Genomic DNA, 15565 nt, shown 5'->3' on the forward strand with positions numbered 1-15565 from the left:
GGGAAAGACTTATTTATAAATACAGTTCTTGTTAGACAACAAAGTGCTCCTATAGAAAGGATACCCAATATATATTATACTTCTGGGGGAGATTTTAAACAGAATTTTGATCTAATGAGATGTTTCCAGATTTACCCAGGAGAAAAAGCTCATATTTACAGTGAATGTGGAAAAAGCTTCAACCAGAGTCTACATCTTACTGAACACCAGAGAATTCATACTGGTGAGAAACCTTACAAATGTAACGAGTGTGGGAAAACCTTCAGCCACAGATCATCCCTTCTTGCCCATCAGAGAATTCATACTGGAGAGAAACCTTACAAATGTAATGAATGTGAGAAAGCATTTAGCAGTAGTTCAACCCTTATCAAACATCTAAGAGTGCATACTGGAGAGAAACCCTATCAGTGCAAGGAATGTGGTAAAGCCTTTAGCCAGTGTTCAGCCCTCACTGTACATCAGAGAATTCATACTGGAGAGAAACTCTATAAATGTGGAGAATGTGAGAAGGCCTTCAATTGTAGAGCAAAACTTCATAGACATCAAAGAATCCATACAGGTGAGAAACCCTACAAATGTAGTGAATGTGGGAAAAGTTACAGCCAGTTTACATCCCTGGCTGAACATCAGAGGCTTCATACTGGAGAACAACTGTGTAAATGCTTGGAATGTGGGAGAAACTTCACTCGCATCTCAACCCTTATTGAACATCAGCAGATTCATACTGGACAAAAACCATATCAATGTAATGAATGTGGGAAAGCCTTCAACCAGTATTCATCCTTTAATGAACATCAGAAAATTCACACTGGGGAAAAACTTTACACATGTGGAGAATGTGGGAAAGCCCTTCGTTGCAAATCTAACCTTTATAGGCATCAGAGAATTCATACTGGAGAGAAACCCTATCAGTGTAATCAGTGTGGAAAAACTTTCAGCCAGTATTCATTCCTAACTGAACATGAGAGAATCCATACTGGAGAGAAACTCTATAAATGTATGGAATGTGGGAAAGCCTACAGTTACAGATCAAACCTTTGTAGACACAAAAAAGTTCACAATAAAGAAAAACTCTATAAATGGAAGGAATATGGGATCAGAGAATTTCTTAGAGGAGATAAGCCCTGTGAGGTTTAATTCATCTCTCAAATAATTTAAGATTTCTCATTGGAGAATAATCAGGAGAATAATAAATAGGGCACAGACTTCTGATAGATCAAGTCTTTTTTTTTTTTTCTTCTTCTGGAGAAAATAGTTACCATTAAGTAATGGTAAAATTAATCAACGAATATTAAGAGCACTGACTTGTCAAATTTTATAAGAACCAGTAAATTCTAAGGTTTCTAAAAACATAAAAATTTTAAATTTATAGAAAAATGTAAAAATCCTAAGTTTTAAAAAAATGAAAATAATGGAATATAAGTTTTATTTCCTTCGTTAGATTTTATTCCCTTTCTAACAGTAAGCTTCAATATGAATTTTCTTTTAAAAACAGTCATTGAGTTATTAATAACGTGAATAAGTATGGAGCCTTATTTTCTAAAATGGCAGACAGACATAGGACATGCTTTCTTTCATAAAGAGAAGCTAAAGATAGAAAGGAATTCTTTAAATTTAGATTTTCACATGGAAATAATCAAGCTCACTTTTTATGAACTGCCTCACCAGTAATTTATACTTATATACACATAAATGTGTATGTATGCATGTGTATATATACACACACAGAACTTTGGATTATATGTATATTTTTCCCAAAAGTCTTTGATGATTAAAAAATGTGGTTTTATTAATTTAGAATTTAGTTTTGAAAATTAAAAATTTGCCCAGTGGTGTCTCTTCCTTTTCCTTATATTATTTCTTATATGATATGATTGCTGAATAGTCTTTAGAAGTTGGAGTAAACTGAAAGAAATGGAGAGACTGTCATGAAAATACTCTCTTGTAGGTTGCAGAAGGGATATATTTCCAGAATCTGATTATACACCTGGTAGCTTATTAGAGCCAGGAGAGATTTTAATTTAGCTTATTTATAGCCTTTCATTTTACTAATGAAAAAATTGAGCTTATTGAGTAGCATTAAGACTAGAATCTAGGTCTTCAGTTTTCTTTGGTAATTTTACGTTCATTTCCAACCTCAAGTCCCAAGAGTCCAAGTCCCAAAGCTATTTGTTTTGTAAACCGGTTAGGCACAATTGCATTAATTTAATCAGTTTTATTTTTATGTTTGACAAGTTTCCCCTGACTTTAATCTTAATAATTGACTTAAAATCATGTTTTTCTTTTTTATTATATGTCCCTAATTATACCTGCTTTTTTAGTAACTGTACATAAATCCTGAAACCCAGCTGAGGTACGGATGGTGAAATTACATTTGGGCGTTTCACATACAAGATTGCCTTTTTGTTTATTTTTGTTTACACATCTTTTAGGACTTCTTTTGTGTAAAGTGATACATGAATATTTTATTATTAAACATTCTAATCATCAGTTAAAACTGGTTATACAAACATTTTCCATGTTTTTAAGAAAGATTTCATTTTCCCCGGGCCTAACTCCTCCAATTTTAAATTTTACTTTTACAATTGGTATCATTCAAAAAATTGTTCTAGTAAAATTATCTAGAACTCTATCTGAGAAAGGTTTTAGAATTAAACTCAAGCATTCAGCATTTGACTTGTCTTAGCTCATTAGAAAGTGTTTTCTTGGGAATTCCCTGGTGGTCCAGTGGTTAGGAGTCAGTGCTTTCACTGCCAGGGCCCTGGTTCCATCCCTGGTCAGGGAACTAAGATCCCGCAAGCTCCATGACACAGGCAAAAAAAGTGTTTTTTTTAATATATTTAAGTATATTTATAAGGAAAATGAGTTTGAACCCCAGTTTTTAACATCATACAGAGCCATTTGCAAGATATTCTAGATAAAAACATTTGATTACCCAATAGCAGTGACCAAACTTAGTACAAAGATTTTGGTTTCTAAATGCCATTTCCCACTAAAAGGACCTAGGGCTCCTGATTCCATATTTGGAGCATGGAAAATGTAAGGTATGCCTGGAATATTTTTTAATGAAACAAAGCACTCAGAGACTAATGGGATAATGTCAGAAGGACCTGGGGGACAATTTAAAGGAGCTTCCACAGGTCAAATTTAGGACAATTTAAACATCAAAAAGAATAATCACAGTAATTGGTTATAACATGCTAAGTAAAATAAAATGAGCCTATAATGAAAAAATAGAGAAAAGCTCTTTATGTACTTATTTGAAGAATGTTGTCATTCATTGTACATGGAGTGATAGATTTAGAAAAATCACCATCTTACAATGCTTAATGTAATTAAATCAGGCATGTTCAATGGATGGGGAAACCCTATTAGGTGAAAAAATATTAACAAACATTATTTACATGATGTCAAAAGATCACAGATACCAATTGCAAAGGAAAGATATGCCTTTATAATGGAGAGATCTGGCTGTCAAACTGAATTTCTCTACTAGTGGGACAACCTGACATGTGACTCATGACAAGATGCAGTATGAAATACACATGATCATTGTGATGTATTCTTGCCAAAAAAATTTTGATGAAAATCTAATTAAATCTGTTATCTAGACTGATCTTCCTGTTCACAAGAAATACAAGGAATAGAGGAACAAGTTGAATTACATAGTAAGGAATTAAACCCAGAATGTGAGTTACAATACATGACAGCTTGTCTGGACTTTTCAAAAAGCCAATGTAATAAAACAAAAAATGGAGTCTTCTAGATTAAGACACTCGAGATATAACCAACTGTAAGGTGTGATTCTTACTTGGGATATGATTCAGAAAAATAAAAAAAACTGCAAGGACATTTGGGGGGACACTTGGGGAAATACGAGGGTAGAATTGGTATTAGATAATGTGGTATGTTTAATTTTCCTAGGTATAATGGGGGTATTGAGGTATAAAGGACAATATCCTTATTCTTAGGAGATGCATGCAAAAGTTTTCAAGTTTGAAGAGTCATGATGTTTGCAGCATATTTTCAAGTAAATATGTCAAGAATTAGTCAACTGTTGTTGACTTTGTGGAGGATATAGTTATGTTCATTGGTCATTCTCTAAACTTTTCTGTATGTTAAAATTTTAATAAAAAATTGAGGCAAAATGTGATTGGAAAAGTGATGAATATGAAACTTCCAGTCAATATTCTTCCTTTGTACTTATAAATTTCCTGTTTATCCCATATGGATATAATCATTGGAAATAACTTCGGTTGGTTCTGATTCCACCTTATGGAATAAGCACACACCACCTTATATCTCCCACTAAATCTGACTAAAAATCCTAGAGAATGCATGGAGCTGCTGCCTGAGGATCCTGAAAAGTAATGGTAGCAGGCAGATTTGGGAAGGAAACCAGATTTTGAAATAAAGCCAATCTGGCACTCCCAGACATTCCTGTGGTGAGGACACTGGTGGTTGAACAGACATCTAAACCACTGAGAGAGGAGAACCCTTATCTCTGGTCAGAGGAACTGTGGGCCAAAAGGTTGGAAGAATCCCCACTGCTTTTCTTCTCTCACTATCTTTTTGCTACTTGGACCTGGAGGTAGATATATCCATTAGGTGTGTACCAGAGAGGAGAACCTAAAGCCTTGGTATTTTAACCAGAAGACCGGGAATAGAAGTGGCCCCTGGGAGCTGGAATGTGTCAGGGTGGTGACAGAAAAGAAAGGAAAGCCATCTCATAAAGTTGTGTATATAATCCCAGACTCACCCCTGATCTGGACCCAGAGTCTCATTCAAAATGCACAGGATATAATGCAGAATTGCACAAAATATAAAAATCAGGAAAACTGCAACAATTCATAAGGAAAAAGAAAACAGGCACTGCCCCAAGATGACACAAATGTTGAAATTATAAAGTAGGTGTTATAAAAATGTTTCCAAAAATGTTAGCATTCTTGAATGGAAACTTCAAAATTCTCAACAGGAAAATAATATATTAAAAGGAACCAAATGGAAATTTTAGAACTGATACAGTCACAAAATTTACCAAAAAAAAAAAAATATATATATATATATATATATCTTTGGAAGGACTTAGTAGCAGAATAGAGATGACAGGGAAAAGAGTCAGTAAACTGAAGATAGGTTGACATATATACAAACTGAACTAGAAAGAGAAAAAATACATGATCATATCAATTGATGCAGAAAAAAATTTTGACAAAATTATCCATTTATCATAAAAACTCAGAAAATTGCAAATAAAAAGAGAAATTAACCTAATAAAAGACATCTACCAAAAACTCACAACTAACATCATGCTTAATGGTGATCAAGTGAATGAGGTTAAGATCAGGAACAAGTCATGATGTCCACTCTGAACACTCCTAACTGACTTCATACTGGAAGTCCTTGTAATGCAATCAGGCAAAAAAAAAAAAAAAAAAAAAAAGGCATTCAGTTTATAAAGGAAGAAATTAAATGGCCTCTATTAAAAGATGACATGATTGTCCCAAGGAATCAACAAGAAAAGCTCTTAGAACTAATGAGTTTAACAATGTCACAAGATACTAGATTAACATGTAAAAATTTTTGTATTTGTGTACTAGCAATGAACAATTAGAAAATGAATTTAAACAAGATACTGCATTTGCAGTAACTCTGAAAGGAAAAAAGTGGAAAGTAAAGAAATATTGTACATAGATAAAAATACTGCAAACTACAAAATGTTGATGAATGACAAAGATCTAAATAAATGGAGAGACATACCATGTTTACAAGTTGGAAGACAATATAGTTAGTATGGCAGTTTTCATCAATTTATTCTACAGATTTAACACAATTTGAATAAAAATTTCAGTAGAATTTTTTTGTAGATATAGACAAGCTGATTCTAAAATTTAAGTGGAGAGGCAAAGTAGGGTAGCCAAAACAATTTTGAAAAAGCAGAATAAAGTTGAAGGACTCAAAATACTCAACTTTAAGTCTTACTACAAAGCTACAGTAATAAAGACAATGATATTGGTGAAAGAATAGACATGTAGATTAATGGGACAGAAAGAGGGTCCAGAAATAGACTGGTTAAACAGACTGTGGTACATCCATATATTAGAATACCACTTAGCAATAAAAAGGTAAGAATTGTTGATACATTCTACGTGGATGAGTGTCAAAGGCATTATGCTGTGTGAAAGAAGCCTGTCACAAAGCTTATATGCTATATGATTTCATTTATATGGCACTATGTAAAAGGCAAAAACTATAGGCACAGAGACTAGGTCTGTGGTTGCCAGGGACTAGGGGTGAAGAGAGGGTTTGACTAGAAAACAATAGCACGAGAGTTTTCTGGGGGATAGAACTGTTATATATCCTGGTTAATAGTACTTACACGGATCTATAGTGTGAGTGTTAAAACTCATAGAACTCTAAGAAAATGCAAATTTATTGTATGTAAATTTTAAACATGGTTTTTAAAGACAAGAAAAACATTTGTGTCTGTTCAGGACCTGTGTGTTTGTGTGTGTCTGCATGATGTTGCATTATACTGTGGGTGAACAATGGAGGAGCTAGGCATTTCAAGACCAAAGAGGTGAATCTTGTGCCTTAGTTAATATAACAAAAGCAACCAAGAGAAAAAAACATGAGTCTGAATTTATATCAAAATTCACAGCTAATGGAAAAGTGAAGTTGGTATAGAGCTCATTTGTAACCCTGCAAGGCCACACCTAATGAGGAAAAGTGAAGGTAGAATAGAAATCTTACAAGTGAAGGATATCACGGCCCATATGGGAAAATGGTAGGGTTTACAAGTGAAGCTACAGAAAAACTTTCTGAAGATGTTTTGGTTTCAAACACAATTCTAAGATATAGAAGGAAAATTGTTTTCAGAATCAAAAGACTTGAGTTAAAAGAGCTAGTTTTTACCACTCACTGTTGTGAACTTGGGAAAGTTTGATACCCTTTCTGGATCCTAGTTTTATATATCTGTAAAAATAACTATATAGACATATAGATATGTAGATATATAGGTATGGACCAGATGAGTTGACAGAATATTTTCATTTATATCACTGAAATGTCCTAAACCAAAGAAAACTGCCTCACCTGTCTATGTTTCTGCTGAGTGATTTTCACTCATTATTGTACCAAGAAGTTCCTACATTGAATCCCCAGCAAATAGTTACTTAATGCAAGAAGCTTTCTCACTTTTATTGATCTACATCCTGTGTCCTCTGGTGAATTCGTTCTCCCATTCCCTATCCCAACCCTTGCTCTTCCCTCTTATAAGAAAGATCTTTAAAGAAGACTGTGGCAGGATAAGTGAGAATAAACCTTGTCAGAATGAATGCAGGATGAAAATAATGCTTTCTCTCAACCCTATAATTAGTACTTAGGAGGTCCTGGTGTAAAAGATAAAGAGTTGTATGATGAACACCAAACAAGGTGCTGGTGGCCTTTTTATGTCTTGGGAGAGTAACTTGTAGAGAGATTAGTTTGCTTCATGTGGTTACTTGTAACACTGTTTGCTACGATAGCTTTGTATTGTTCTCCACTGCTCCACCCACTTCCCCTAGTTCTTTCTTCCTACAACCACAGAAGTCATATTTACCACACCAGAATTAACAGATGTTTTAAAGGGCTTTCTTTGTTAAATATAAGTTATACTTAATAACTTATTATATAGTTTTATAGCTATAACATAATTATAATATTGCTATATTATATAAATTATATTGACACTTAACAAAGTTAATGAAGGGACTGAAACTGGAGATGCACTCTGAAAACCTAGACTGGGATAAAAGTTGAACTACCTTTAAAAGGCAGGAGAAACCATGCTTATCTTGGAAAAAGCTGCTCCCTCTGGAAGGAAAATTGGTTTCTTAGGGTCAGCATAGCACTGCCCCTATAAGACAAAGAGGCAATCTGCTCCCACCTACAACCAGTGAAGAGATGAAAGATAGCAAGTGTAATGAAACCCAGGGAAGAATTTGCTCCCAGAGGAAAAGAAAGGCAATATCACTCTCCTTGGGTCTGGGATCCCAGCACAGCAAAAAGTTTATAGGGTGAAAGGCTATCCCAAGCAGTGCAACTCCCTATTGGTCCTCAACCTAGCATCAATATGAAATATGCTCCTCTTGATCTAGAATGTGTATGGCTCTGCAACTTGAGCTCCAAAACAGTATTGGTGATAGCTGTGCTGTAATGAACTGCATGTATATCATACTAAGCATTTATTAGTGTTGTAGATATGAGTTGTTTCTGAAATGTCATAAGTCATTCAATAGTGACTTAAAAGTTCTATATTAATTTGAGTCCTATAGCATGTAGCTGATCTAAGATTCACCGTGGAAGACATTGTATGATGATCAGGAATCAGAAGCCAGAAAACTTCTGGGGCTAGATAGTAAATATTCTAGATTTTGTGGACCAAGAGGCAAAATCAAGGATGTTATGTAGATACTTATATTTATTGTATTGCAAGAAAGAAACAAATTTCCACAAATTTTTAATGATGAAATTCAAAACACAACAATTGAGTACAGTTGTTATATTTTACAAATCTTTTGTGGGAGGGAATAACTGTTTTGCTTAAAGTTAGTATTCCCTATCATTAAAATTGACTATACCAAGATAATCCAATGGGAATAGTCTTCCAACAAATGGTGTTGGGACAACTGGATGCAAAAGAATAAAGTTGGATCCCTACCTCACCATATATGAAAATTAACTCAAAATGTATCAAAGACCTAAATGTTAGAGCCAAAATGATAGAACTCTTAGAAGAATATATAGGCATTAAGCTTTGTGACCTTGGATTAGGCAATGGTTTCATAGATATGACACCAAAACCACAAAAACAAAAGAAAAAATGCATAAATTGAATATCATCAAAATTTAAAATGTCTGTGGACCAAAGGACACCATCAAGGAAGTACAAATATAGTCCATAGAATAGAAATTTTGCAAATTATATCATCTGGTAATGTACTGTCTAGAATATATAAAGAACTACTACAACTCAATAATAAGACAAATAAATAAAAGTGGGCAAAGGATCTGAAAAGATATTTCTCCAAAGAAGATATTCAAATGGCCAAAAACACATGAAAATATACTCAACCTCATTAGCCATCAAGGAAATGTAAGTCAAAACTACAAGGAGGGCTTCCCTGGTGGCGCAGTGGTTGAGAGTCTGCCTGCCGATGCAGGGGACGTGGGTTGGTGCCCCGGTCCGGGAGGATCCCACATGGGCTGGGCCCGTGAGCCATGGCCTCTGAGTCTGCGCGTCCGGAGCCTGTGCTCTGCAACGGAAGAGGCCACAACAGTGAGAGGCCCGCATACCGCAAAAAAACCCACAAAAAAACAAAAAACAAAAACTACAAGGAGATTCAACTTCACACCCACGAGGATGGTTAGAATGAAAGAGATGTAATAAAAAGTGTTGACAATCATGGAGAAAAATTGGAACTCTCATACACTTCTGGTTGGAGTATAACATGGTGTCACCTCTTTGGAAAATAATTTGACATTTCCCTGAAAGCTTAAATATAGAGTTACCATATGACTCAGCAATTCCATAGCTAAGTATATACCCAAGAGAAATGAAAACATACATCCATTGAAAAATTTGTACATATATACTCATTATTCATAACAGTCAATAAATGGAAACAACCCAATATTCACCAACTGATAAATGAATAAGTGAAATGTGGTATATTCATGCAATGGAATATTATTTGGCAAGAAAAAGAATTGAAACACTGATATATTCTACAATATGGACCGACCTTGAAAACATTGTGCTAAGTGAGGGAAGCCAGTCACAAAGGATCATGTATTGTATAGTTCCATTTATATTTGATGATAAGAATAAGCAAATCCATAGAAACAGAAAATAGATTATTGGTTGTCAAGGGCTTGGATGGTTGGAAAAATATGAGGTGACTGCTAATGGATATGGAGTTACTTTTTGGATGATGAAAATGTTCTACAATTGATTTCACTAATGGTTGCACAACTCTGAAAATATACTAAAGAGCATTGGATTGTACACTTTAAACGGATGAATTGCATGGCATGTGAATTCTATCTTAGTAAAGTTGTAAAAAATTGATTGCAAATGCTTATCTGTTAATGTTGATCTGTAATGAAATTTTATGTATTTCATCTTTGAAAATGTTCTTTCACATTTAGGTATTGCCAAATACAGATATCAGTCCATGAGCACATGATTTTGTTTTTTAATTTTAAATTAATTTTTATTGGAGTACGGTTGCTTTACAATGTTGTGTTAGCCTCCACCGCACAGCAAAATGTATCAGCCATGAACATACAGATATCCCCTCCCTTTTGGACTTCCCTCCCATTTAGGTTACCACACTGCACTAGGTGAGTTCCCTGTGCTATACAGCATGTTCCCATCAGCTGTCCATTTTATAAATAGTATCAATAATGTATATGTGTCAATCCCAGTCTCCCAATTTGAGCATATGATCTTAATTGCACATATTCATTGCTTGAAAGTCATTTATAATCCATTAGATTATTCGTTTGATATTTTCCTTTTAACATATCATTACACTGCAGTTTATTTCCAATGGAAGATTAGGTGGATGCTCCTCCATTGTACTGTTAAATGGATTTTGAAATACAGAAATTTCCTTTGCACCTGCACTGAGATCCAAAAAAAAAGCACTGCTGAGCTGAACTTTGTGCTCAGAAACTATATCTGCAGAGAATATTTGTGCGAGTGGAGATATCACTTTTTCTTTTAAATTTTGACAGCATGGAACATGTATAAAGCACCTTAACATTACTTGTGATTCAAATATTAATTGTTGTTGAAATGACTTTACAACAGAATAAATTTTTTAAACATCTTTATAGGAGTATAATTGCTTTACAATGGTGTGCTAGTTTGTGCTGTATAACAAAGTGAATCAGCTATACATACACATACATCTCCATATCTCCTCCCTCTTGCGTCTCCCTCCCACCCTCCCTATCCTACCCCCTCTAGGTGGACACAAAGCGCTGGGAGATTTTTTTTGCGATACGCGGGCCTCTCACTCCTGTGGCCTCTCCCGTTGTGGAGCACAGGCTCCGGACGCGCAGGATCAGCGGCCACGGCTCACAGGCCCAGGCGCTCCGCGGCATGTGGGATCTTCCCGGGCCGGGGCACGAACCCGTGTCCCCTGCATCGGCAGGCAGACTCTCAACCACTGCGCCACCAGGGAAGCCCTAGCATGCCTTGTAATTTTTTTGTTTCAAGCTGCACTTAATGTATATGGTAATAGGAAGTGAGGTACACAGGCTTTTGTGTTAATCTCTAGGAGCTGGGCTCTAATCCACTGTAGCTATAGGTGCCAGAGGCTTTATTTTCCTCTAGTTTCCGTGTGTGTGTGTGTGTGTGTGTGTGTGTGTGTGTGTGTGTTTTGTTTTGTTTGTTTTTTGCTTCCCTGTTGTCTTTGGGTTTCTTCAGAATTTCTTCTTTGGGAGAGTCTGTCTTGCAGCTCTCTCAGTTGTAATCCACTATTTTTATAGTGGGGCCCTAATGATGTGGTGTGGGGAAGGGGAAGTAATTCTGTAATCTCATGATTAGGGACTTCCCTGGTGGTCCAGTGGGTAAGACTCCAAGCTCCCAATGCAGGGGGGCCCAGGTTCAGTCCCTGGTCGAGGAACTAGATCCCGCATGCATGCTGCAACTAAGAGTTCGCATGCCGTACCTAAAAGATCCTGCGTGCTACAACTAAAAAAAGATCCTGCTTGCTGCAGTGAAGATCCTGCATGCTGCAATGAAGACCCGGCACAGCCTAAATAAACAAACAAACAAACAAGTAAATAAATAAAATCTCCTGATTAAATCTGTTTTTTAGTGGGTCTGGATCCCTGAGCTGTGACTTTCAGAGGCATTGTTAGTCTTTTCTTCCTCCCCCTAGAGAGGAGACTGGAAGGGGCTGACTTTGTCTAATTGCCTTTCTCCAGGTCAGATAAGTTTCTGATCAAGTATTGCTCTTGAAGGCAGACCTCTATTTTAGAGGACACTCTGGGTATATTTCAAAATGGTAACTTTTCTCCTAGGCATATTTCAAAAGGATTATTTTTCCCTTCTTGCTGCCAGAAGCACAAGGGGATTTTTCTCACATCTTCACTGTGAGAACCAGTGAGGCTTCTGGAGGTAAAACACAGGAGAGTGGAGGACTCCCTAAGACTGTGGACCCCACCCTTAAACCAGTCCACACACTGCCTCTAGAAGTTTGTCAACTACCATTTAAATATTTCTATCAGTTACTGGCTCCAGAAGCTTCTGCTCCCAGTAAGCTGATCTTGGCTGCAATTCTCTATAGTCACTTGTCACTTCAGTTTTGGGGTGACAGGGTGTGCCCTCTGACCTCAATTCTCTGATGGATCTAAGAACAGTCATTGATTTTCAGTCTGTTTAGCTTTTATGAGGTTGTGAGAATGGGAATGATGGCTTCCAAACTCTTCACATGTCAGAGCTGAGACCAGAAGTCTCTCAGCTTTCAGTCCAGCTGCCTCAGGGTTAGGAGGGAGGGGAGCTGACCAATCTACACCTCTTTCCACCAGTTTCTCATTTTCATTGGGTTTAAATGCTATCCTGACATGTCACAACTGACATCATCTAGCCTCAGCTATTGCTAATAATTTCTGGGTGAATGCATCAGAAAATGATCAGTCCAAAGCAAGGTATGGGAAGAAAGAGGTAAAAGTTATAAACTCTCACCTAACTCTCGCCTCTCATTGAGGCGACTGGCTGCTCCACACCCCAAAGTTTTGAAAAAAAAAAACCCAACACAACAAAACAGAAAACAAACTAACCCTCTGCCACAGGCACACTTGTAACACTTCAAAACAGCCTTCTCAGGCATTCTCATAGTATCTATGTTCATTCATCAGATCAATAATTCCATGTCAGTTTTGTATCTACTCCAGAGTTACAGTAGGGAGGAAGCTGGAAACTCATGCTAGTTCACCATCTTGCTTGGAAATCAATAGGTTTAAAGTTAAATCATCCTTAATTTCTGGGAATAAACCTAACTTAGTCTTATAGAGCAACTTTTCGGTCCATGACTGGATATGGTCTAGTGATACTGGGGTTAGGATTTTTGTGTCCATGCAATTTTCTTGTGCTTTTTTTTTTTTTTTTTTTTTTTTTGGTCCTTTTCTTTTTTTGGTAAGATAGTTATCTTAACTTCATGGAATAAACTGAAAAATGCTTCCTTCTGTTCCTATTACCTAGAAGAATTTGTATGATTTTTGGTATAGTTATCTTAACTTCATGGAATAAACTGAAAAATGCTTCCTTCTGTTCCTATTACCTAGAAGAATTTGTATGATGTTAGAATTGTCTGCTTGTCTGAGCCTGGTATTTTATTTGTGGATTATTTTGAATTGCAGGTACAATTCCTTTCATGATTATAATTATAACCAGGCTTTCTATTTCTCCTTATGTAAATGTTGATAAATTTTATTTTTCTAAGAATTTATTCATTTTAATTATTTTCAATTTTTTGGCATTAATTTGTTCATATTATTTATTTATAAACCTTTTAATCTCTACCTTTTCAATATTAAGTTCTGCTTTTTATTCCTAAAGTTGTTGATTTGTATGTCCTGACTTTAATCCTTGATCATTATTACCAGAGTCGGTAAACATTAAATGAACTTTTGGCTTTGTTGATCTTTTAAAATTTCTTTTCTATTAATTAAATTCTATCCTTATAAATAATATTGGTTATTTATTTCCTTCTACTTTCTTTGGGTTTATTCTGTTACATAGTTCATTAATTTATTTTCAAACTTTTTTCTTTTCTAATTTTTGTATTTAAGACCATAAGAACCTCCAAGCACTTCCTTGACTACATTTCACAAGTTTCGGTAGGTGGTGTTCAATTATAAGTATTTCCTAATTTTTAATATGATTTTTGGCCTGTGAGTTATTTAGAAGTATGAGTTTTTGCATTTCAAATGTATGTTTTAAATTAATTTTTAGATGTTGATTTCTAATTTAATTGCCTGTAGTTAGGTTAGATTAATTACTAAATCTATTCAATTTCTTATTCTTCCTTAATGGCCCTATATATCATCAATTTTCATAAATATGTCATAGTATTTGAAAAGAATGTGAGTTGTTCAATTGTTGGGGGAACAGAGATATATGTGTGTTACTTAGATCAAGCCTGTTTATTGTATTATTCAAATATTCTATATATTATTGTTTTCTTTTCATTACTGATCTATTAATTACTGAGACATGTTCAATGTTCTCCTTAGGATGGAGGCTTTGTCGATTTCTCCTTGAAGTTATGACAACTTTTGCTGTATTAACCTGGTTAATTGAAATTTTACATTTTTATAATATTTATATGATGACCTTTCTTTATCCAGTAATGTTTTTTGAAACATTAATAGTAGGAAGCCAACTATCTACATAGAATTATAATTCTTTATATATAAAAATTTTAGTTTAAACTGATTTAGGAATAGAGAAAGAATTGTTATATTTGGGCACTTTGGTAAGAACTTAAAGGCTTTGAGTTCTCTTCCTTTTTACCAGTAAAACCTTGTGTTAAAAGTTTGCCTAGGCCTTCCCTGGTGGCGCAGTGGTTGAGAGTCCGCCTGCCGATGCAGGGCACACGGGTTCGTGCCCTGGTCCGGGAAGATCCCACATGCTGTGGAGCGGCTAGGCGCGTGAGCCATGGCCACTGAGCCTGCGCGTCCGGAGCCTGTGCTCCGCAATGGGAGAGGCCACAACAGTGAGAGGCCCGCAAAGTTTGCCTAATGTTATTAGATATGGTACCTAGCCTAATTCCAACAGATAAAAATAGACAACCCTGTCTTAAAAATTGATAAGGGGATTCCAGAATTGTCAGATTAGATAATTCAGGCCAAACATCCTGTTAAAAGCAACTAAAAAGAGTGAACAAGGAAAATAAAACTCTTGAAAGCATCAAATAGCTAAAAGGATATTTAGAAATTCTTAGCCAACATCAGGAAGAGGATTAGAATTCAGAGAGGTGAACCATGGCCACTGGAAAACTTAAACAACATTATCAACCAACTTGACCTGACATCAACAGAACACTCTACCCAATAATAGAAAACACATTATTTTCAGACACACATGAACTATGTATGGGTAAACCATATACAAGGCCATAAAAAAGTCTCAATACATTTGAAAGGATTGAAATAATACAAAGTATGTTCTTTTTTTAACTACAGTGAAATTAAATTAGAATCAACAGAATTAAAAAATTGGGAGATACCCAAATATTTGGAAAATTTAAAATGCACTTTTAAATAATCCACGGACCAAAAAAATCACAAGTGAACTTTTAAAATATTTGAACTGAATGCAATGAAACACGACATATCAAAATTTACGGAATTCAGCTAAAATAGTTCATGAGAGAAATTTTATAACTGTAAATGACTATATTAGAAAACAAGAAGGGTCTCAAATCAATAACATAAACAAATGTAAGCTTTCATGTTAAGAAACCAGAAGGAGAAGATAACTGCTTCTAGGTTACTGGATGACCTT

At 35.4% G+C, this 15565-nt stretch overlaps 1 protein-coding gene across 1 annotated transcript in view; it reads left to right on the forward strand.

Moving 5' to 3' along the window:
• The window catches only part of ZNF354C (zinc finger protein 354C), a 5622-nt gene extending 4485 nt beyond the window's left edge, over positions 1-1137 (forward strand). The window contains exon 4 of the mRNA XM_007454817.1: positions 1-1137. This exon is cut by the window's left edge and continues 3 nt beyond it. Coding sequence (XP_007454879.1) covers positions 1-1137 — 1137 coding nt within the window.
• Positions 1138-15565: the final 14428 nt, after the last annotated feature.

This window comes from Lipotes vexillifer, unplaced genomic scaffold, assembly GCF_000442215.2.
Source record: "Lipotes vexillifer unplaced genomic scaffold, Lipotes_vexillifer_v1.1 scaffold2091, whole genome shotgun sequence".
NCBI lineage: Eukaryota > Metazoa > Chordata > Mammalia > Artiodactyla > Lipotidae > Lipotes > Lipotes vexillifer.